This window comes from Bos indicus, chromosome 29 (genome assembly GCF_029378745.1).
Source record: "Bos indicus isolate NIAB-ARS_2022 breed Sahiwal x Tharparkar chromosome 29, NIAB-ARS_B.indTharparkar_mat_pri_1.0, whole genome shotgun sequence".
Classification (NCBI taxonomy): Eukaryota; Metazoa; Chordata; class Mammalia; order Artiodactyla; family Bovidae; genus Bos; species Bos indicus.
In genome coordinates this window covers 7,833,647-7,858,817 of record NC_091788.1, presented here as the reverse complement: position 1 = coordinate 7,858,817, position 25,171 = coordinate 7,833,647, and the positions used below count along the sequence as shown (strand labels likewise).

Here is a 25,171-nt window from a genome sequence, read left to right as displayed (position 1 = left end):
GAACAACTGTCTAAATCAAATCATAGCACTCATCAAAGCAGATGTCTTCTCATCTCACTGAGAGCAAAACCCAAAGTTGTCACAATGCTTTAAAGACTGGACACATCACCTCTTACCTCATCTCTGTCATCCTAGCAAAGCCCAGCTACCAGTTCCAGAGGCACCTCTGCCCATGCTAAACCCTCTTCCATGACCATTCCCCTCCCGGGAATCTAAACGACTCCATGCTGGCCCTCTTCCAAACCTTTAATTAAAAAAAAAAAAAAAAAATACCTGAGTGAAACCTTCCCTAGTCACCTGTCTAAAACTGCTTTCCTCTCTGAATCCCCATGCATACATGTGACTCAAGCTCTAGGCTCCTTTCCTGTACAAACGAGCCCCCTAGCACTTAGTTCTACAGGACAAACTTATTTATCTTTTAATTACCTACAGCCACACTACAATGCAGGCTCTCAAAAGACACGGACTTGATCTGTTTTGCCCAGCATAATCCTACAGCCTAACACAGTGTTAGGCTGGAGGAGAGGTACTCAGATTCTCTAAAGAATGAATAAAGGAAACCATAAAATAAGGAGTTAGATGACAAGATGATTTTGAAGTACTCTCCAAATCTAATTTTTCCTGGGTTTCCATGCAATGGTAGAAGACACAGTGAGGCGACAATGGGGGTCTGAGTATGGGTTTCTATTACCGTAGTAACACAAGGCCTCTTGAGACTTTGATAATTTAAATTTACTGCTCATGTCTGTCCTTCTTTACAAAAATCTGCAACATGGAACTATGCTTATAACCACATGAACCAGACGATGATACTTCTCTTTCCCAAGAAACTCTTCCTTTTCAAAGGGACTCATCCTGGGAGACCTGCCACAATGAGCCCATTGAGGCAGCATGTAAAAACGGGATTTACAGACAATGTTTCAGAAACACACTGCACAAGCACTGCTAGGCACCCACTGCGGCCACCCCTCTCTCTCATTTTGGGAGCCCCAAAATGAGAGCTGAGTGACTTGCCTCACGATTCACAAAGATCATGCTTACATTAGAGAATTCAAAGTGACCTAAGAATTAGAAAGGGTCTCAACAGAATTTCCTTCCCTTGAAGCAACCTGTGACAGGCAAATTTTTTCTCAAAAGATGGCTCCACTTCATTTAGTTCAAGGACGTGGATTTACAGCTCTCGATCTTTCTGTCCGTGGCTTTGCTACATTATTCCAGGAACAATCTCATCCCTTCCGATCACCCTTGGACACCCCAGGCTAACCTCATCCTTGAAACAGCACTCCCGCATGTTAGGTCAGTGAGCAGGCTGACTGGGAGGCAGCTGCCGTTGCTTCCCGCTTCTGTCTAATGGACTATTGATCTCCCCCCACCGCCATCCCCTGTCCCAGCAGGTTCTCCCAAGAAATCAATACCTCACTAGTCAGCGAAGCAGAGATGAAACAAGGCCATGGGAGGGCAACGCTGCCGCTCACAAACCTAAGGGTCCTTCAGGGATGGCACGCAAGACGCATCGAAGGAGGGAAAGGACCACAAAATGGGAACAGACCAAATCAGCACTGAAAAAAAGGGGGGAAACACACAGAGGAAGAAAGCAAACACGTCTCCGCCACAAACTCCCTCATGAAAAAAGGAAGCAACCCCTTCCAGAAGTTTCTAACAATGGTCTGGCGAGAGGAGACAGAGCCTTTGCCCACACTTTTAAGAGTAGAAAGGTGGGAAAGAAAGCACCAGGTATATCCACAATCAATCAGACCTAGTTCAAATCCTAGCTCTGGTACTCCTTTGGGTGAGTGTCTTAAATCCTGCTGGACTTTAGTTTCCACATGTCTCTATTATTCTTTAACTTTTTATTTTCTACCGGAGTGTAGCTGATTAACAATGTTGCGATAGTCTCGAGTGTATAGCAAAGTGGTTCAGTTCTACATGCATACATGCATCTATTCTTTCTTAAATTCTTTACCCACTTAGGTTGTTACATAATATCGAGCAGAGTTACAGTAAGATCTTGTTGGTTATCCATTTTTTATTATAAAAGCTTATTTTTAATCCGGAAGAGTAAAAATAGGAAATTTTAAATTCTTCCCAAAGCTTGCCATTTTTAAAAGTTTAATGTGCAGTATAACTTTCCAGATTTTCTAAGTATATATAGATTTCTATTTTTACATAGAAGAATTCACAGGGAACACACTAATTTTTAATCTGCTTTTTTTTTACTTGACAATATATTGAGGATATAGCAGTGTGCACATATCAACCCTAAACTCCCTAGCTACCCCTTCCCCGCCCTTCTCCCCTGGCCATCATAAGTTCATTCTCTAAGTCTATGAGTCTGTTTTGTAAATAAGTTCACTGGTATCATTTCTTTTTAGAGTCTGCATATAGGGGATGTCATTCTATTATTTTTAATAGTAAGTCTCCATGGTCTTGTATTGACAATTTTCTGACGGCTGATAAAGCTAGGTAACTAGGTAGTGACGCATCCTTACTTAGATATTTTAGGGTAAAGATAATATTTGTCTTTCTCTGTCTTGACTTACTTCACTTAGCATGATGATGTCTAGGTCTATCTATGTTGCTACAAATGGGATTTCATTATTTTTATGACTAATATTCCATTGTGTATATAAACACCACATCTTCTTTATCCATTCATCTGTCAACGGACACTTTAGGTTGCTTCCATGTGTTGGCTATTGTAAATAGTGCAACATTGTAAATCAAGTATATTTCAACAGCAAAAATTTTTTTAAAAGATGAGAAACTCTCCTTGCTTTTTAAAACACCCAGGGATTTCTAAAGGTGGATTCCTATGCCCCTCTGCACAGACGTGTTAAAAAGAAGCTCCTCCCAGCGGTCTCCTTGGATCTTCCTTTGGGGACTCTCTTATCCCTGCTAACTCAGAACAAATATCAAGTTAGCTGCCTCATTCACAGGTAGAGGTAACATCTTCTCCTTCAAGTGCTCTCACAGCCCTGTAGAGTCCACTAGTATTTATGGAACTTCCTACTATATTGTAGTTATTCATTTATATGATTTTTCTTTCAGGAGACTGAGAACGTCTTAATGGGAAGAAACTGTACCCTTCATCACCAGGGCCTCAGTGCTTAGCAAAGTGCTTGGACATACAACAGGTCTTCAAGGAATATATCAGGAATGAATGAAGGAGTGAGTGCTCAAGTGTAAAACAGCTTGTGGATATCAAAATCACCAAAGCACTGTTTTCCAAAAACATACATCCTCTGCCCCTCTGGATATTTCTGAGATTAGGGCCAAGGCACCTGCGGTATATTTCAACAAGCTCCTCGGGTGTTCCTGATGTACGACTCTATTCAGGAATCACATCACTGGAGAGAGTTCTAGCCTAGATCTGTTGTCTAGGCTTCGTTTCTTCAATGAAAATCGCTGAAAAACCTCTCTCTGAAACTCTGTTTATTAGTTAAAAAATAAAAGACAAAAACAGCAGTCTGTGTGGCTCAAATGACAATACCTGAAACCAGCGAGAGGTATGTGAGAATTTCAATGAGGAGGAAACTTCTCGATGCTGGTTCTGGGGTATGAAGAAGCAATATGCTGGCTAATAAAATCCACAGGCTGATGGTAGATTCTTGGGCAGTCTTAGTGGAATCACTGAGCTAAAAACTCTGCAGTTGCTAGTTTGGGCCCAAGGCACTAAGGGGGACGGTCTCCCTCGTCTTCAGTTTTCGTCTCTACCCCCGCTTCACGCTGTGGGACGCTGCAATCTCCCTGCTGTGCAAAGTGTCTAGAGAGCTTTCTGGATGAAAGGAGTTACATAATGTGGTATGCTCCTGGGAAATATAGCAGTAAATTAATTTTTCTGCTTCTTCTTCACAGTTCTCTAAGGACAGAAAAACCCCCACCACAGGCAGAAGAAAGAATAATACAGAAAAAAGAATCTTCTGAATAAGTGCTTGAAAAGCACTGCAGCAAAAAAATTCTGTTCCAGCCAATAAACACTGACCAAGTGATCGATGTTCACCTGGATGGGTAAACAGGAGGATTTCACAGTCAGCATGGGAGACAGGTCCACAGAGGAAAAAGTTTAACACAATGTGGTAAGAGATAGGAGAGACTACCTGAGAGTCAGTGGCAGATGATGCTTGAGCTGAGTCCTGAAGGAAGAGTGGAGGACAGGTGAATTAACTGTAGGAAGCATGTTCCAGGAAGCAGGAATTCCAGAATGTGAACAGGGGACTTGATGCAGTTTAGTATCACTAGGGGATAAACAGGTAGGAAGTAGCCAGGGATAGACTCGGAGAGGCAGAGAAGAGCATCACTATGGGTTTTGGGTTTTTGGGGGGTTTTTTTGCTCAGGAATTTGGGCTTTCTGAAGGATAAGTAACTTGGTTCTATGGGAGTATGGATCAAATGTCTGGGTGGATGTGAGGTCTCCCACAAAGATGATCTAATTTGCAGAAGAGCTAACAAATTCTGTTTCCAACATGTTGGATTTGAAGAGTTGTTGAGGTGAGATCTAAGCAGAGATCCAGAGGGACCTGGAAGTCTGAGGTTTGGAAGGAAGCCATGCTGGAGGTAGAGATCCAGGAAGAATGCTGATTCCAGAAGCTAAGTCTGGTATTTAATCATTCTTTGAGTCTGGGAATTGCAGCCATGGTTTACTACTGAAAATCAGAGACCAAAGAGGACATATCTGTCATGGTCTGTACCCAGGCAACATTTCCATTCCCAAAGGCACTGGATTCTACTTGCTTTTCCCATCCTCCTTCACCTACACTTTTCCATACCCCTCACCTCTGCTGCAGATTAAGCTCCAGAGAGGATAGAACCTCAGGAATATCCTTCCTCCTGGAAATCCTGAAAGATATGCCTTTTTCCTTTAAAAGATTTTTACAGAAATCATTATGATGGACAGATAGGATAGGATTTTTAAAAGTGAAAAAGTGGAAATCTTACAAAGATTTCAGATTTTCCCTGCCTCGAATTTTGGCGCCCTGTCTTGGCACCAGGAAACCCATCATGTCCTTCTGAACTCTTCTACTGTCCTTTAGAACAGAGCTCCACTCTTCCTCTAATTAAGCGCGTCATTTGCCAGCTTCCAGGTCCTGCTTCCACACCAAGAAGCAGGGCAACACACTCCGAGGGCAACATCTCTCGTGTCCGACTCTTTGCGACCCCATGGACTGTAGCCCACCACGCTTCTCCATCCATGGGATTTTCCAGGCAAGAGTACTGGAGTGGGTTGCCATTTCCTTCTCCAAAGAATCTTCCCGACCCAGGGATCGAACCCAGGTCTCCCACATTGTAAGCAAGATGCTTTACCGTCTGAGCCACCAGGGAAGTCCTTTCTCAGTACACGCAGAGATCCTCAAAGGGGATGGGTGGACAGTAACGTACCATTGACAGAGGGGTTGTGCAAAAATCCGAGGAGAGAGTTTTGTTTGACAAGGCTCCCTGTTCCCTTTCTGGGTCTGATACTCCACCCCAACATAAAATTCCTGCCCCAGCTGAATAGAACTTTTTCTCCAGGAGTCCCCTAATCCTAACACATTTTTCTAAAGATATCATTAGAAAGGAATTAAGCAATTGAAGGTGCCATGGGCTGCTTCTAGAACAAGCATCCATGACTCAGTGGGCAGGATTGTCTGGGAAGCCTCTGAAACTGGGAGCAATTTTTGCACACATGTGTATTTTTTTTAAGAGAGACCTAATCTAATCTTCCAGGCATTTTGCACTTACTATCACTGATTCTTATGACAACTCCATTTTTCATATGAGAAATAGAGGCTCAGCATGATTAAGTGTTTGGCCCAAAACCACACACCTCGGGTTCCAAGGCAAGAGCCTGACCCCCATCTACACGGCCTCCATGCCCACACTCACCATTCTCTGCTGAAGTGCCCCTCCGTGCTTCTCAGAGTCTTTTTCCAGGTTCAGAAATCCACAGTGATCCTACAGCCTGGATCCAGCTGAGGAAAAGGTGGATTTTCTGGGCTTAGAGAGACACAGTCTCTCAGAGATTCATAGCCTGCCTCAACCCTGTAGGCAACATCCATCATCCAGAGGGAGGGCCGAGCCACCCGGGGTGAGCTGGCCCAGCAGAGGGCCACCGCCCAGTGGCAGACACTTAGGCAGCAGAGGCAGAGTTCCTTAAGGAAACATCTGTAAATGCTGAAGCCAATGGCACCCCACTCCAGTACGCTTGCCTGGAAAATCCCATGGATAGAGGAGCCTGGTGGGCTGTAGTCCACGGGGTCACTAAGAGTCGGACATGACTGAGCAACTTCCCTTTCACTTTTTACTTTCATGCATTGGAGAAGGAAATGGCAACCCACTCCAGTGTTCTTGCCTGGAGCATGTCCGTGATCGGAGGCTTGCTCCTGGTGGTGGCCCTGGGCCTGGGGGGTGTGTCCATGGATGAGAAGAAGAAAGAATGGTAACAGAGTCCTCCCTGCCTGGCTGGGACCAGTGGCCGTCGAGGACTGGTTCAGGGTGGATTTGAGTAACTGCCAGCATCTCCTGTACCCTCTTTCCTTCCCTCCCTTGGTAAAGGCACAGATGTTTTGAGAACTTTATTTGCAGACACCTTAATGACTAAACCTGCTAAGGACCCACAGCCTGGCATCTGACCACCTGGAGCCGGCCTGCCGAGGCCAGTGCCCCCCACACCCCAGGGCAGGGCCGTGGCTTGTTGGAGTGAGCATCTTGCTTGGCTGTGGCCTGTCAGCCCAACTTTTTTTTTTTTCTTTTTTTGGGGTGAGGGACCTTGAAGCTGTACTGTGAGCAGATACATTTCGTCTATGGGGGTGCACAGAGTCAGACATGACTGAAGTGACTTAGCAGCAAGGAAACATCTGTAGAGGCTGTACGGTGTGAGTAGGAAGAGAACAATGATATGGAAAATCTGGAATTACCTAAGGCAAAGACCAGAGAAGGATATCTGAAGCAGAAGGAGCTGCATGGAAAAAGCATGGAGATGAATACTGGGAATACTAAAATTCAGATATTAAAGTAGTAGGTGGGTGGGAAACAGAGAAGGGAAAACTCTGCCATGAGTCAGACAATGTCCCCGAGAGTCAGCCCCTCAGCCAGAGAATCCATAAAAGGCTACAGAAGCCTCAACAGTTTTTTTTTTTTTTTCAATTTTATTATGTCTTTATTTATAAATGTATCTTTGTCATTGTAAAAGCAACATAATCACACTAAAAGATGAAAACCAGCAGCTTTTAAGTTTAATTAGGTCCCATTTGTTTATTTTTGCTTTTATTTCCAATATTCTGGGAGGTGGGTCATAGAGGATCCTGCTGTGATGTATGTCAGAGAGTGTTTTGCCTATGTTCTCCTCTAGGAGTTTTATAGTTTCTGGTCTTACGTTTAGATCTTTAATCCATTTTGAGTTTATTTTTGTGTATGGTGTTAGAAAGTGTTCTAGTTTCATTCTTTTACACGTGGTTGACCAGATTTCCCAGCACCACTTGTTAAAGAGATTGTCTTTAATCCATTGTATATTCTTGCCTCCTTTGTCAAAGATAAGGTGTCCATATGTGCATGGATTTATCTCTGGGCTTTCTATTTTGTTCCATTGATCAATATTTCTGTCTTTCTGCCAGTACCATACTGTCTTGATAACTGTGGCTTTGTAGTAGAGCCTGAAGTCAGGTACGTTGATTCCTCCAGTTCCATTCTTCTTTCTCAAGATTGCTTTGGCTATTTGAGGTTTTTTGTATTTCCATACAAATTGTGAAATTATTTGTTCTAGCTCTGTGAAGAATACCGTTGGTAGCTTGATAGGGATTGCATTGAATCTATAAATTGCTTTGAGTAGTATACTCATTTTCACTATATTGATTCTTCCAATCCATGAACATGGTATATTTCTCCATCTATTAGTGTCCTCTTTGATTTCTTTCACCAGTGTTTTATAGTTTTCTATATATAGGTCTTCTTTAGGTAGATATATTCCTAAGTATTTTATTCTTTCCGTTGCAATGGTTAATGGAATTGTTTCCTTAATTTCTCTTTCTGCTTTCTATTATTAGTGTATAGGAATGCAAGGGATTTCTGTGTGTTGATTTTATATCCTGCAACTTTACTATAGTCATTGATTAGTTCTAGTAATTTTCTGGTGGAGTCTTTAGGGTTTTCTATGTAGAGGATCATGTCATCTGCAAATAGTGAGAGTTTTACTTCTTCTTTTCCAATTTGGATTCCTTTTATTTCTTTTTCTGCTCTGATTGCTGTGGCCAAAACTTCCAAAACTATGTTGAATAGTAATGGTGAAAGTGGGCACCCTTGTCTTGTTCCTGACTTTAGAGGAAATGCTTTCAATTTTTCACCATTGAGGATAATGTTTGCTGTGGGTTTGTCATATATAGCTTTTATTATGTTGAGGTATGTTCCTTCTATTCCTGATTTCTGGAGAGTTTTTATCATAAAAGGATGTTGAATTTTGTCAAAGGCTTTCTCTGCATCTATTGAGATAATCATATGGTTTTTATTTTTCAATTTGTTAATGTGATGTATTAAACTTAAAAGCTTCTGCACATTAAAGGAAACTATTAGCAAGGTGAAAAGGCAGCCTTTAGAATGGGAGAAAATAATAGCAAATGAAGCAACTAACAAACAACTAATCTCAAAAATACACAAGCAACTCCTACAGCTCAACTCCAGAAAAATAAATGACCCAATCAAAAAATGGGCCAAAGAACTAAATAGACATTTCTCCAAAGAAGACATACTGATGGTTAACAAACACATGAAAAGATGCTCAACATCACTCATTATCAGAGAAATGCAAATCAAAACCACTATGAGGTACCATTTCACACCAGTCAGAATGGCTGCGATCCAAAAGTCTACAAGCAATAAATGCTGGAGAGGGTGTGGAGAAAAGGGAACCCTCTTACACTGTTAGTGGGAATGCAAACTAGTACAGCCACTATGGAGAACAGTGTGGAGATTCCTTAAAAAACTGGAAATAGAACTGCCTTATGATCCAGCAATCCCACTGCTGGGCATACACACTGAGGGAACCAGAAGGGAAAGAGACACGTGTACCCCAATGTTCACTGCAGCACTGTTTATAATAGCTAGGACATGGAAGCAACCAAGATGTCCATCAGCAGATGAATGGATAGGAAAGCAATGGTACATATACACATTGGAGTATTACTCAGCCATTAAAAAGAATACATTTGAATCAGTTCTAATGAGGTGGATGAAACTGGAACCTATTATACAGAGTGAAGTAAGTCAGAAAGAAAAACACCAATACAGTATACTAACGCATATATATGGAATTTAGAAAGATGGTAACAATAACCCTGTATACGAGACAGCAAAAGAGACACTGATGTATAGAACAGTCTTATGGACTCTGTTGGAGAGGGAGAGGGTGGGAAGATTTGGGAGAATGGCATTGAAACATGTATAATATCATGTATGAAACGAGTTGCCAGTCCAGGTTCGATGCACAATACTGGATGCTTGGGGCTGGTGCACTGGGACGACCCAGAGGGATGGTACGGGGAGGGGGGAGGGAGGAGGGAGGAGGGTTCAGGATGGGGAACACATGTATACCTGTGGCGGATTCATTTCGATATTTGGCAAAACTAATACAATTTTGTAAAGTTTAAAAATAAAATAAAATTTTAAAAAAATTAAAAAAAAAAAAGATGAAAACCAGAAACATGAAAACAAGATCACCCACAACCCCACAATCTAACAACTGTTACCACTGGGCAAGAATTATCTCATAACTTTTTTCATATAATTGCATACTTGGTAAACAGACAAAACTCAAAAGTCCACCCTACTTGATTTTCCTTAAGAGAAAACTGCCAACCAACAGGAACTTGTATTCAATTATTACCTTTTCCTTAGAGGATTTAGAAAATTCTAAGATAAAGCATGATATATGGGTTTCTTAGGCTCAGGACTATTGAAATTTGGTGCCAAATCATTTTCTTGGGAAGTGTGTTTGAGAGGGTATACTGTGCACTCTAGGATGTCTATAAGACATTATGGGGAAACCCGGATGAACTTTTTGGCCAATGCAATATTTATCTATGGATCCCAGTCTCTAGCCAACCAAGTATCAGTTGCTCCATAAACAGTTATTATATAATAAGGCTAGATTGGAAAAGCTATAAGATAGTGCAGGGTGGTGGCTGGGTGTACAATTAGCACATCTGGCTTGAAATCCCAACTTTACAACCTACCAACTGTGAGATCTTTAGCAAGTCATTTATGTTCTCCAATTTAAACTTTAATCCCTTCATCCATAAAGCAAGAATAATAAAAGGACTTACAAGAATCTTTTAAGGATGAGCTATTGCATATAAAGCCACAAGCTAAAAAGAGAAGCAGTTGCTGTTGTAAGACATAATGAGTAGAGGGTCAGATCAGATGATACATAGTTCAGGCTTTGAAAGCCACAAGGCTGCTGTTGCAACTACTCAAGTCTGCAGTTGTAGTAGAAAAGCAGGCACAGATAACACGTGCACCAATGAGCATGGCTGTGCTCTGATAACCCTTCATTTACTACAGAGGGGCAGCCACATTTGGCCCACAGGTCATAGCCAGCTGACCTCTGCTTTCAGATGTCTAAATTTAAATCAAGAAGTACACCCTACAGAAGATTCTTGAACTGGGCTACAAAAAAATCAAAGTGATTCCTTGGATAGGTTGAATTTTTAGCATCATGCTGTATAGTCTACCTCAAGCCAGGTCTGGAGTCTATAACAACTGTCTAAGCATGAGACAAGAAGGACCTGCACTGTGGGTAATACAAATGCAATCCCTGCAGGAGAGGATGGCAAATGCAACTCCTTGCCTCCCGCACACCTGGCTGTGGTAATAACCTCTGAGGGTCTGTCTGTATTTTTCTGCAATGTCTTAGTCATAGTTGGAGCCCATTAGTTCAGTTCAGTTCAGTCGCTCAGTCGTGTCCGATTCTTTGCGAACCCATGAATCGCAGCACGCCAGGCCTCCCTGTCTATCACCAACTCCCAAACTCATGTCCATTGAGTCGGTGATGCCATCCAACCATCTCATCCTCTGTGGTCCCATTCTCCTGCCCCCAATCCCTCCCAGCATCAGGGTCTTTTCCAATGAGTCAACTCTTCGCATCAGGTGGCCAAAGTATTGGAGTTTCAGCTTCAGCATTAGTCCTTCCAATGAACACCGAGAACTGATCTCCTTTAGGATGGACTGGTTGGATCTCCTTGCAGTCCAAGGGACTCTCAACAGTCTTCTCCAACACCACAGTTCAAAAGCATCAATTCTTCGGCACTCAGCTTTCTTCACAGTCCAACTCTCACATCCATACATGACCACAGGAAAAACCATAGCCTTGACTAGACGGACCTTTGTTGGCAAAGTAATGTCTCTCCTTTTTAATATGCTATCTAGGTTGGTCATAACCTTCCTTCCAAGGAGTAAGCATCTTTTAATTTCATGGCTGCAATCACCATCTGCAGTGATTTTGGAGCCCAGAAAAATAAAGCCAGCCACTGTTTCCACTGTTTCCCCATCTATTTCCCATGAAGTGATGGGACCAGATGCCATGATCTTAGTTTTCTGAATGTTGAGTTTTAAGCCAACTTTTTCACTCTCCTCTTTCACTTTCATCAAGAGGCTTTTTAGTTCCTCTTCACTTTCTGCCATAAGGGTGGTGTCATCTGCATATCTGAGGTTATTGATATTTCTCCCGCCAATCTTGATTCCAGCTTGTGCTTCTTCCCATATTACCTAGCAAATAATTAGCATAGACCTAGAAAACCTCTGGAGAATTAATTAGCTAAAGTTAAAAATTAAAATGTTATTCTTAATTTATACTGACTCCTAAACAGATGAGTTGCTTGAATTTGAGACTCATACTTAAGCTACTCTCAGTTTCAAGCAATGATTCCATTTTTCATGCAGGGCATTAAGAATCTGTCAGAAATGATGATTCAAATAGTTGTACTACAGACTAGTGGTCACTATATGAAATGATCATGACTCTTAACCATTGCCATCATTTCCTGTACATGATACCTTCTAACTTTGGTCTGGTTTTGGATTTTCAAATTGGGCCCTTCCTTTTATGTTCCTAAGAACAACAGCTTTAAGCAGATTGGTTAAAAATGCCAGGTTAAACATGTTGTACCCCAACTGAGTCAGGGGAGGCACAGCCTACAACCCCAGATAAAGTCTTTGGAGACAGATGCCTAAAATGTGGCATATCTACTTCCCATAGGGAGTTCTGGCATTTTAAGAACAGGAACCTAAAAGCATGCTCTGAGCCCAGAAAAGGTTTAATACACATTGTTCACAGCACAGAATTGAACAGTCATTTGATACAAATTGTGTTGAATCAATGAATGTACCAGAGACTATCAAGAATTTTTTCATGGATTGATATTTAAAATTTGGGACTAAGCCAGAGATGGCTTACTACTCGATTGAAAAATAAAAGGATTTTTTAAGAACAGTGTCCTATACTCAATTCATTAAAAAATGAATTAGTGTAACCATCTACCCATACCCAAGCTCAACAATGCATTTCCGGTTTGTATAAATGCATTGTATTTCTAATTACATATTTTCTAAAAGCCTATAAAAATAAATGATGTGTGATCCTACCCTTCAAGCAGTTTCTAGAAAATGAGCCACTTAACTGCTGCTTATTTCAGCTTTCAGAGCAATTAAAAAATAATAATGATAATGAATAAAAGTTTACTAAACAATGAAATACAGGGATTTCCTTGGCAGTCCAATGGTTATGAGTTGGCCTTCCAATGCAGGGGTGAGGTTTTGATCCCTGGTCAGGGAGCTAAGATTCCACATGACTCAAAGCCAAAAAACCAAAAGGTAAAACAGAAGCAATATTATAACAAATTAAAAAACGTTTTAAAAAAATACAACGAAATACAGAAAACTTTCCCTTTCCAAGAGAATTCTAGGCCCGCATTTCCTTACTGTTGTTGCTCAGCCGTGTCTGACTCTGTGACCGCATGGACTACAGCACGCTAGGCTCCGCCATTCCCCACTATCTCCCGGAGTTTGCTCAGATCCATGTCCCTTGAGTCGGTGATGCTATCCAACCGCCTCATTCTCTGCTGCCCTCTTCTCCTTTTGCCTTCAGTCTTTCCCTTTCACAGCATTTCCTTAAAGTGTTCTATTAGTTTGTTAAGTGTTCTATGTGGCCAGAAATAATTTACAAACTGATGCCCGAGAGAGTGCCCTTTTGGAGGAGATAATACAAAAAATACCACTACACGTGTGACACACTGTCGTTTTAGAAATCCACACTAACTAGAGACATATCTTGATTTTGAAATCTTAATCTAGGAAGGAACAAAAAGTGTCTGTTAGAATCAAAGAAGTAAGGTAATAACTATATAGCTTTAGGGAAATCGCCTAGGTCTCATCTCAACGTTTTTTTTTAATTGTAATACCATTAGTAGTTACTCTATAGGATCATGCCAGGATTGAATGAGTTCATACATGTAAAAATTTCTACACAAAGTTCACATACAGCAAACAGGAAGAACCTAGACATGGTTATTACCAGAGATTCAGCATGTGCGTAAGATATCAAAGGCCTGAGAATTCCAACAGCAAAGGGGAGAGCGAAGTTGGCTTTCTCAAATCCATTTGATCACGTATATTAATTTGAATTTTCAGTCACAAGACTCAGAAGCCAGTGCTAGCTAAACATGAAATCATTTATTCAAGGCATATTAGATTTTTTTCAGAATTACTCAGTAGGCTACAGAAACAGTAGTCTAGAAAAACCAGATTTAGCCTAAGCTTCCAGAAACTCAGACCCCATATACAACAAGTGTGATGAGAACACTGCTACCAGCCACCACTGAACACTAGGTCCTGTAATCTGCAAAGCTCTGAGGAACTCAACTTGAATGCAGTTGTTCCTGGGACGGGATCTTGATTCTGCATCCAGCACAGGACTCAGCAAACCACACTCTCTCCCCAAAATGGAAGTCTGTTCTGCCAGCACCCTCCCCAGAGGGGGCAAAACACAGGTTCTGCATTGCACCTTTATCCTCTAGTTGCTCACTTATGAATCAGTCTGTAGGCGGAATCTAGGTCATATGTCTGTTTTTTAGCTGCAAAGAAAGCAAAAGAAGAAAGTTTTATGGGCTCTCCCTGGGGAGGTGAGCCTTCCCTGGCGAGAAGCTCCCTAAAGATAATAAATGCGTTTTCAACAGTTACTGGAAACCCAAAACACATGAAAAATAGGTGTTTCGCTGCACCATGAAACCCCTGTGTGTTGTTGTTCAGTGGCTAAGTTGTGTCTGACTTTCTGTGACCCCATGAACTGCAGCACGCCAGGCTTCCCTGTCTTTCACCATTACCCAGAGTCTGCTCAAACTCAGTCCATTGGGTTTGTGATGCCATCCAACCATTCCATCCTCTGTTGCCCCCTTCTCTTCCTGCCTTCAATCTTTCCATGTATCAGGGTCTTTTCCAAGAAGTCGGCTCTTCACATCAGGTGGCCGAAGTATTGGAGTTTCAGCTTCAGCATCAGTCCTTCCAGTGAGTATTCAGGGTTGATTTCCTTTAGGATTGACTGGTTTGATTTCCTTGTTGTCCAATCAACTCTCAAGAGTCTTCTCCTCTCCCTAAAAGCTACTGATGTCTTATAGAAACTACTACTGGGTATATTCCTTCCCTTAGCAGGCCACACATCAACATCTTGCTTTTTAGTTTTAGGGAAGAGACTAAAATTCAAGAGTTTAATGTTAGAAAGTTTCTTCTAGGGTACCTATTGATCTTAGAATATTCTGAGATTGAAGTGGGCCTAAAGGTCACTATAAATAGGACAGAAACAGAAAGGAAATCTTCCAGAAGTAGAGCATGCTGTGGAGGCTGCATAAACGGAAGACACTGCAGGTCTTTCTGAGACTGTTCTTGTGGCCGCTCGGGTAGATCCCACCCGCCCTATTATTTCCCATCCATATGGCATTTTCCTGGTGTCCTGCTTCTGAACACAACCTCATGGGAACCACCACAGCATAAGAGTAAGATGGAGCAGCCTGGGAAGGACTGAGATGTAGAAACAGACCCTTCTTCTGAGTGCAGCTTTTGTGAGCCTCAGAGTCAGCTACAGAGATTGAGACAAGGTGGGATGTGTGTGTGGTGGGATCAGACATAAAACATTCAGGGACCCCTGGGTTACTTAATCTCATAGTAACTCTAAAAGGTAATTGGATCTGGCCATAGCATGAATCCAAAGGAAGTACCTTCAGAGATTCAGGCAAAAAGTATCAAGAAGGCACCAGGTAAATGGAGTAGAAGGTCAGGGGGCTCCATCAGCCATTGATATGGGCCCAAAAGATAGGATTCTCAATCTTGGGAATGCTCTGGCAAGAGCAGGCCAAGGCCCTCATTCTAAATAGACAAATCTACCAAAGCATATTATAAATACCGAGCTTGGACACAAAAATGCATAAGAGCCATTATTAGAGATAAGGTATGATGTGGACAGTGAGATGCATCAGAGCTCCTGACCTACAGGTTAAATTAAATTACAGACCAGAAATGAAGGTGTTAAAAATAATTTTGCTAGGACCCCAGGCATAAATCAGGAATGTTCCAGAAAATGGGACATATGCTCACCCCAGTTATATGTTACCTGGCTGTAGTGAATCCCCAGGCAGAATTCAACTAAACATGGCTAAGAAAAGAAGAGAATGCAGAGGTTGAAAACGAAAGAAAACCTGACTTAGGAGACTGCTTTTCTTTTCCTTCCTTTGCTTTTGGTATTTGAAGAGATGGTGTGAAAAACCAAAGATGCTAGCATACATTTACTTTTAATTTTTTTCCCTCTCTTAATTCACAGCCAGAGGGTACCATGCTTATTCCAGCAATAGCACACGGCATGAAAATTCTTGCAGAAAGTTTCTCGAGAAGATTGAAGAGCAAAAGGCAAATTTACTTTGGCAGTGGGGTCAGCAGCAGAAAGGAGGCTTGTCTAAAGAAGAAGCTCCTCTAACATCCTGCTAGTTTCAGCTTCGGGCATGGCCAGACTGCTGATGATGCCCACAGGATTTGTGCAAGAGGTGGCTGGGAGAACAAAGCCAGAGGCTGTGGACGTTAGCTCATTAGAAGTTTTGGAAACACTAAAAAAAAAGAAAATCAGATGTTTATCACCAGACTGATAATGATGTGACCCAAGAGGACTCACGTTGTTAGGAGAGACACTTTTATAAGACAAAGATCTTTATGGGAAATGTTCCCTGGTCCCAAAGGTAATCAAAGAATGAATTGGTGCTGCCTCCAAATGCTGCCATCTTAGCTTCAGGCAGACAGTCTGAGCCGGGCCTCTGTTTTGTAAACGCTGAAATACTATCCTCAGAAAGGAAGCAGAGCTTTATCAGAGATCTTAAAAATAAAAAGACTTTGGGAACAATCTGACTAATCAAGGCTGCAGTATTGTTCCTGCTGCAGGATTGTTCCTGCACACCTCGGTGTCAACTTTGAAAACCCGCCTGGCTCTGGGAAGCCATTTTCATTATTAAGACATCCGGAAGGACAATTTCAACAGCAGTATGCTTGGAGGGAAGACAGGTGTAGGTTCTACCTTCTACAGTGAGGCCTTGTACCTTCTTGGTCATATTAGCAGTTCAGTGCCCTTTAGCCTTGGGAAACTCCCTCCGCCCTCTCTCTGTACACAGCTTCTCTTCAAAGTTTACACTTGGATTTGTAAAGGATTTGGGATTTGGAGGATTAGAAATCCAGCATTAAAGTGCATGGTGGGTCAGCCAGGCCTTAAGTTAATTAACATCATGCCCTTAAGTAGAGTTTGACACTGCAATCATTGTGCAAGGAATGTCAGCATGAAGTGAAAGAAAGTCCTTGTCCCACAAGACATTTCAGCCCTCCTCACAAATTCATAGGCCTCTTTCTTCCTTTTCTCTTATTTTTCTGTTGGTACTTATTGTCTGTCCAATATATATTGGATATATCCATATGTTTTACTTAGGTTTTGTTGTTATTGTTATACATGAAGTCAGGATCCTGTTTCATAAATTTCTCTGTTCCCAGTGCCTGGTATATAACAGGCAATTCCATAACATTTGCTGAATGAAAGAATGATGGATTTAAATATATCCTTATATAATATGAGTCATTTGATATAGATTGCCCTCCAGATGTAAGGTCATTAATTGAGAAAAGGAGTTCTCCAAAATTCTGGTTTTTCCCCCTGTGCCTAGAGGCTTCTGGGCTGGAGACTCTTAGGAAAGAAAGGAATTTGAAGGAATATTCAAGGATCCATGGAATGAAGTTGAGTATGGGGCTAAGGAATTGGTAAATGGATGCATTCACCCACATTTTGGAATTTTTTAAAAAGCCAGACTAACGCCCAATAACTATTAAAAATGTACTATTTCTGGGACTTTCCTGACGGTCCAGCAGTTAAGACTCTGCTTCCAGTGCAGGCAGCACAGGTTCGATCCCTGGTCAGGGAGCCGAGATTCCACGAGCAGCTTGGTGTGGGGGATGGTGGAGGGGTGGGGAGGAAGGCGGAGGATAGTGTTTCTTAAATGTCCGTCTCTTAATCATATCAGCAAGTATTACTTGGCTGACCTATCATTACAATAAATTCTTGAAACAAACAAACCGACAAGGTTCAATGAGAGCCAGGAAATAGAAAACAGGTATTGTGTCCCAAATCTAAGGAAAAAAATCCTAAAAAATAATAAGGAAAACAAAGGATTTTAAAAGGAAAAAGGGGAAGCACGTACAAGCATGCTGAGGCCTCAAGAAGGAAAACAAGGAACCAAGAAGTAAAACTTTCTAAACATAAGGCCAACTTAGAGGCAGCACTGGGAGAGGGCGGGCACTGAGACCCTCCCCCAAAGACTGAACCAACAGGTCAGATAAGAGGCATCATCGCCCCGACCTCCCGCTCCAGCGCCTCCCACCCCAAGCAGTTGTTCAGTCCTCCTGCTCAAGCTTTCACTGTAGCGATAGTCTCACATCAGGTTTTTGTCTGCAATCTCTACAGCCATTACCTTAGCTCAAGGCTTTGTTGTTTTCCCATAAGAATACAATCACTACCATGTCAATCTGTCTTTCCAGAGTCTCCAAGGGCAAATCTGACCACTCTACCCTCTGGTGTAAAATCCTTCAGAGGCTCCTCCTCAGCCTATTTACCGTCTGACGGTAAATCGTCTACCTACCATGTGGGAGACCTGGGTTCAGTCCTAGGGTCTGGAAGATCCCCTGGAGAAGGAAGTGGCCACCCACTCCAGTATTCTTGCCTGGAAAATCCCATGGACGGAAGAACCTGGTGGGCTATAGTCCATGGGGTCGCAAAGAGTCGGACACAATTGAATGATTTCTCTTTCTTTCTTTCTTTAAGCCTATTTAAATGATGTCCATTCAAGCTGTATTTCCAAACCACGCACTCAAAGGTTCACAGCAAGGCCTAGGTGTTAACTTCCCTCAGAGCAGAGACAATGCCTATCTTACTCAAAGATGAATCCCAAACAATTAGCACAGTGCCTGTGCTCCACAAGTATACATATGTGTATTCCACAAATAAATAAGTGGAAAAATTATGATTTACAACTATGCAGAATGCAATCTTAGTAATGCAAAACATATATATATATATATGCACATAGAAAATATCAGAAAAATATATTAAACCATTTACTTTTAATTTATGATTTTTTAAATTTTTTTCAAAATGTATGATGAAACTATTTTTCTCTCTGATACTGAGACACAGAGACAAAGGGAGCAGAGTAAAAATTGTGCCCCTGATACATTAGATAACAGCGTGGAGCACAGAGGGGAGGTTAAGCCTCTCACCAGCTCACACTGGATTCTGCGTCTTCCGGCCCTGACTCTGCCCACACTTCCTGCTACTCGCTGCCACCAGGACGGTGAGCAGTGCCAAGCCACACTATGTTCCTTACAGGCGTTTTTGCCACCCATTCTCTCAGCCCACTATTCCAACATTCCCAATGTGCTCGTTCTGTGCTCTGGCCATCTTTTCATTTCTAGGGCAAAGCACAGTTCCTAATACACAGTGAAACATATTAAGTGCTGATGGAGTCAACTAATACTTGAGTAAAGCAGTGACACTGAAAGTGAAGCCTGTTTCCTTCATTGACTAAAATCATTCTTACCTACCAGGGCTATTGTGGGGCCTAAATGAGAAAACACACAAAAATCCCACTGGCATATCATAAGCACTCCAAACATGAACACAGTTATTGAATACTGTCAGTGTGATCACATACAGGTTGCTTTGCTGCCTTAGCCACAAACACCTTAAATTGTGGGTCACAGTTGCACCCATCCCCTTGAAATAAGAACGAGATTAAAACAGTTTGAGAACTACAAATCGCTAAACAAACATATACTATCATTATGGTAATAATGATGATGATGATATGCCATTTTCTTTGTGAATCCTGCCTACAATAAGCTTATCCTTTAACGTCACATTACCTTTGCCGATGTTTCGAACCATCCCACGAAACCATGCTCCTTGCAGAACTGGTCCATCTTGAGGCCGTTGTTCAGTAGCACATCCTTCCCCTGGTCACATTTGTTGGCCAACAAAACCACGGAAACTGGTTTGCCATTAGGGAGACTTAACTTTGAGTCTAAGTCATTCTTCCACTTTGTCACTGCTTCAAATGTAGCTGGCCTGGTGACATCGAAGACAATAAATGCACCCATAGCTTCTCGGTAATAGACCCGTGTCATGTTTCCAAATCTTTCTTGACCTATCACCAAAAAGAAACAGAAATCAAAAATTCACTTCTGTTGTAAACTGAATCATATACTGGACCCTAACAAGGCTTCCAGAATGAGCAGATCACTCCGTAAAGTGTTTCATTGCTTCTCTATAAAAAATGCACTAAATACACAACCAGGAAGCTCTTGTTTGTTTTTTTGTTTGTTTTTTGAATCCCAAGGGGATTCATTCATGTAATAAGTAATTATTGAAATATCCTTGGACCGTGTAACACTCCAGGACTGTGCTAATACAGTGTACCCCTAGCACATATGCCTACCTTGGTTTAATTAAAATGAAATAAAATTTAAAATTCAGTTCCACAGTCACATTTCAAGTGTTCGATAACCACATGTGGTTGTGGCTACAGTATTAGACACCCCAGTAGAGAATACTCTCATTATCACAGGATGCTCTATTGGACAGTAGTGTTCTAAATATTTGGAATACAATGATTAAAACATGAAAATACCTCCCATCATGGAGTTTACATTTTAGTGGGACAATTAGTACTAATTAGATTAGCATGTTACAAAGGCATCCGCAGTCAACTCCTATTAAGGATAATAGTACATTCGCTAACCATCAGAAATATAATTTTCATAAATAATCACGAAGGTACAATTAATATTCCCATTTTAAAGTGAGACCAAGAGAGGCTAAGTAACTTCTTCAAATTATACAGATGCAAGCTTAAGAAGTTACAATCCAAAGTTGAGCTTTTTGAATCCAAAGCTCATAGTCATTTACCAACAACAAATACCCTCAGTTACTAAACCATTGTCTTATACTCTCTCTCCCCTGGGTTTATGTACCAGGAGTGTCCCATCCAACTCAACTGAACAGAACACATGTTTATCCATCGATGCCCGTTTCTGAGCTACATGCTAGGAATACAACACTGAACTAGATGACCTATACCCTTAACTAGTCTGCAATCTATTGGGTAAGGAAAGCCTTCTGACATATAAATACATTGTTGTTGTTGTAAAAGTTGCTCAGTCATGTCCAACTCTTTGCGATCCCATGGACTATACAGTCCATGGAATTCTCCAGGCCAGAATACTGGAGTGGGTAGCCTTTCCCTTCTCCAGGGGACCTTCCCAACCCAGGGATCTAACCCAGGTCTCCTGCATTGCAGGTGGATTCTTTACCATGGATTGGTCTTATTTAGACCAATCAGCCAGAATCAGTTTTGCTCTGATTATTAATTTTCTAAATGAATATTAGCAAGTTTCTTAAACACAATAAGTTTAGCCTTCCCCATCTGCAAAAGTAATAATATGTACCTCACAGGGCTGTTACATGGATGAAATGAACTGATGTATGTAAAGTACCCAGCACAGTCCCTAGCAACTAGCTAGTACTTGAGCTTTCTCTCCCTTTCTCCAGCATGTTAAAAATTATAAAAGACAATATGACAATGGTAGTGAAATCAGAGTTCTAGACCAGAGTTTATGAAAGAACATCACAAGAATTTGAGCTGATCAACAAATATGAAAAAAATCCTATTGCTTTTAACTCTGTCCACAAGTAATTGCTGAAGATGGGAGATACTGAAGACTGGGTTTATGTTTTCTGAACCCCAAACTCCAGAAGTGTATGACCAGGCAGAGTTATTTTATTGTGATTTGGGAACTTCTTCATGTTCAGAGTTTTATAAAGTTTCAGAAATTAAAGTGTGTATTGAATAAGCCAACTTCTTTTTTAAAAAAAATGCTGAAACTGGCATGTATCTGTAGGTCAACATACTTCTAAGGACACTTAACATTTGAGTTCAAGGTTTTGTCATGGTGAGTTTTAATTCAAGTTACCAAATTCTTTTGTAGGTCATGTTCACAGTGGCATTAGCACTGTGGATTGTAAGAGGAACTGATCCATAAGCACTTAATGAAAACACATGAAGGTCAAGGCTTCCTCACCTAGTGTGTGAGCCTGTGTTCTCAGGCACATGTCACTGGAAAGAAGAGCACTTTGTCAGAGCCACATGACTGTCCTAAAATATTCCTTACTTGGGTTATACCAGCATTTAAAAAAAATTCCTCACAGTCATCTAGTCAATGAAAGAGTGGTATAATACTCCTCATATGACCCAAAGCCCACAGATGAACTTTCATTTTTCCAAAATGAGTTCTAAATTTCTTTTATTTCCGTTTTTTGTTGTTTTAGATCCTTATGCATACAGTGATTTCCTTTGATACTGATCAGGGTGGCCATGACATTTCAGGAAGACAAGGGAAAAAGGCCCTCTGTGATCATTCGGAACTCTGAAGGCCTCTGGGCTTTTTCAGGATGTCTTATGATCCCTTTCAGAGAAATAATCAGATGAAGGGCAAAGTCATGGGTTATTCAATAATCTGCTTGTCCAGGGTTTTCATAGTTCAGTAAGGCAGCCTTTAGGAAGAAAGATTTTACATTTCAAATATATGGCAAAGGGTCTATACAGGGAGAAAAAAAAAAGATATACTACATAGACCGCATAGACTTCCACTTTCGTAGGGATTGTGTGTGTGTGTGTGTTTGAGTTTGTGAGGGTATGTGTGTCAGATCAGAAACCAGAAGAAAAAGGTTTGTTTCTAGAAAGAAAAGACCTTTGTATATGGAGGTCACTGGGCCAGGAGACTTGGCAAGTTCGTATTTTTGGCATTCCAGCAAGAGGTCACATTCAGACCAAGAGCTTTCCGGCACTCATTTTATCCTGCCTTCGTCAGCTGACAGCCCTCTCTGCTGTTTCTTAAGAAAAGAATGAGAACCATGTGACGCTTAGTGAGTGCCTACATGTGGACCCAGTAGAGACCTGAGGAATCCATCACAGGTGATTTACTTTTTAAACAAAGACTATAATTCAAAAAAAAAAAAACGCCACTGGGGTCAAATCACACATTTGACCCACATTTATTGACTAGACAATATGGTCCAGGTTCGGTGCTTTGTGCTGTAGATACAGAACTTCTAAACCAAGAGTGTCATACTGGAGGCCCAGATTGAAAATGAGTTGGTTTTCCATGTAGGTCCCCATTTCTTGTCGAACCTAAAATACTCCATAGCCATGTGGACATGGCTCATGATTCAGTTTTCCGTCTAAAGGGATATTAAATGATAAAGCAATCAGCCGAATCACAAAGGTTAGTACAATGGCTGCCGTAATAGTTCGGATGACCTCCCACAGAAATCATTAAGTCAAAGGGTCAGAAGGTGGCAGGAGGGAGTGGGGTGGGGGCAGGGGGAGGCTTCATCTTAATCCCTTGTTACCTGTGCTGTTGCTGCTGCTACTAAGTCACTTCAGTTGTGTCCGTTACCTGTGCAGCCTTATACAACTATATTTCTCTCCCTGAGACTCAGTTTTCTCATCTGTAAAATCAAGTTGTTCTGGCCAATCTCTAAGTACGCTTGCTGTTTTCATGCCTCCTAGCTTTATGTTCTGGAGAAGGTGATGGCACCCCACTCCTGTACTCTTGCCTGGAAAATCCCATGGATGGAGGAGCCTGGTGGGTTGCAAAGAGTCGGACATGACTGAGTGACTTCATTTTGACTTTTCACTTTCATGCATTGGAGAAGGAAATGGCAACCCACTCCAGTGTCCTTGCCTGGAGAATCCCAGGGATGGGGGGAGCCTGGTGGGCTGCCGTCTCTGGGGTCGCACAGAGTTGGACACAACTGAAGCGACTTAGCAGCAGCAGCAGCAGCAGCTCTATGTTGGCCTTCCCAGGTTGTGCTAGTGGTAAAGAACCTGCCTGCCAATGCAGGAGATATAACAGATGCACGTTCGATCCCTGGGTCAGGAAGATCCCCTGGAGGAAGGCATGGCAACTCACTCCAGTATTCTTGCCTGGAGAATCCCATGGACAGAGGAGCCTGGCAGCTACAGTCCATGGGATCACACAGAGTGAGACACGACTGAGAAGACTTAGCACATATGCACAAAACCCCATGATAACACCATGAAATCAAGACCTGGTTCTCTCTTCCAACGGCCTGCAATGGCCAGTTTGCTGTCATGGATTCAGCTGAAAACATACACCAGCAACACCACTATAGTATATATTTAATAATATTTTTCACTTGGTAATTATTTACTAGTACTATCTGGATGCTCTCAGCATAACCAAGCAGTGAATCTTCTAGACAGGTATAAAAACAAGAGGATTTTCTAATAACCAACTAGCTGTGTGACCTCAAACTAGTCACGTCATCATTCAGCATCTCAGTTACCTCATTGGTAAACAAGGAACTGAATTACACACCTAAATTGAGTTCATTATTGCCTCTGGCCAACCCCCTTTGGTCAGCCTCCCCCATATGAAGACACCCGGTTATCTGCTTCCTACTCCTCCTGTTCTCCCTGTGCTGGCTCCCAGAAACACCATCCACACCACCACCAGGGTGGTCCCTAAAGTCATCTTCCAGCTCCTTTCTCATCCCCACACACAAAGGGTCTCCCACATCCCACCAACACTTGTAGTTCAAAAGGGGCTCTTGACTTTGCCCCTCTGCTCCATCAGTAGTCTCTCTGCTCCAGTTCAAGCCCTCATCTGGACCCCTGAAAGCTCCTGAGGTTCTTGGCATCTCAGTTTTTATCACCTCCATTTCCCCTTACAATAAATATAAGTATAACTAACACAGGTCTTCAGACAGTTGCTGTTCTGGCAGCACAAGAAATCACCTAATGGGTATAGATAAAGGAAATGAAATCACTGCCTTGAACAGGCACTCTCATGTCCATTGACAGAGCAATGAACAAAGAAAATGTGGTTGGTCAAACCTCAGTACACGCAGAACATTGGTTCCAGGACCCACTACACATATGAAAATCCACGGGTGCCCAGGTCCCTTATAAAATGCACTCTGTCCTTTATAATCTGTGGATGTGGAATTTGCAGATACAGAGGACCAACTGTATACATGTACAACAGAATATTAGTCGTAAAAAAGAAGGAAATCCTATCTTTTGCAACAACATTAGTATTATGTTAGAGAAATAAGTCAGACAGAGGAAGAAAAATACCATTTGATCTCACTAATAGGAAGAAACTAAAAACTCCGTAACCGCCAAAAATTCATAAAAACAAAGAATAAAATGGTGGTTGTCAGGGGCTAGGGGATGAGAGAACTGGGGAGATGTTGGTTAAAGGTATGAATTTCCAGTTATAAGATGAATAAATTCTGGAGATCTCAGGCACAGCACAGTGACTATAGTCAGCAATACTGTATTACATAATGGAAAGTTGCTAAAAGAGTAAGTCTCAAATGTTCTCAGCAAACACAAGAAGGTCATCAGGTGAGGTGTGTGTTCTGTCGTTTCAGTCATGTCCGACTCTTTGCGACCTATGGACTGCAGCCTGACCGGCGCCTCCATCCATGGGATTCTCTAGGCAAGGATTCTGGAGTGGGTTGCCGTGCTCTCCTCCAGGGGATCTTCCCGAA

At 41.8% G+C, this 25,171-nt stretch overlaps 1 protein-coding gene across 1 annotated transcript in view; it reads right to left on the bottom strand.

The window, feature by feature from the left end:
• RAB38 (RAB38, member RAS oncogene family) overlaps positions 1-25,171 on the bottom strand; it is a 66,231-nt gene that overhangs the window by 21,251 nt on the left and 19,809 nt on the right. The window contains exon 2 of the mRNA XM_019955351.2: positions 19,456-19,736. Coding sequence (XP_019810910.1) covers positions 19,456-19,736 — 281 coding nt within the window. The remainder of the gene's footprint in view (positions 1-19,455; positions 19,737-25,171) is intronic.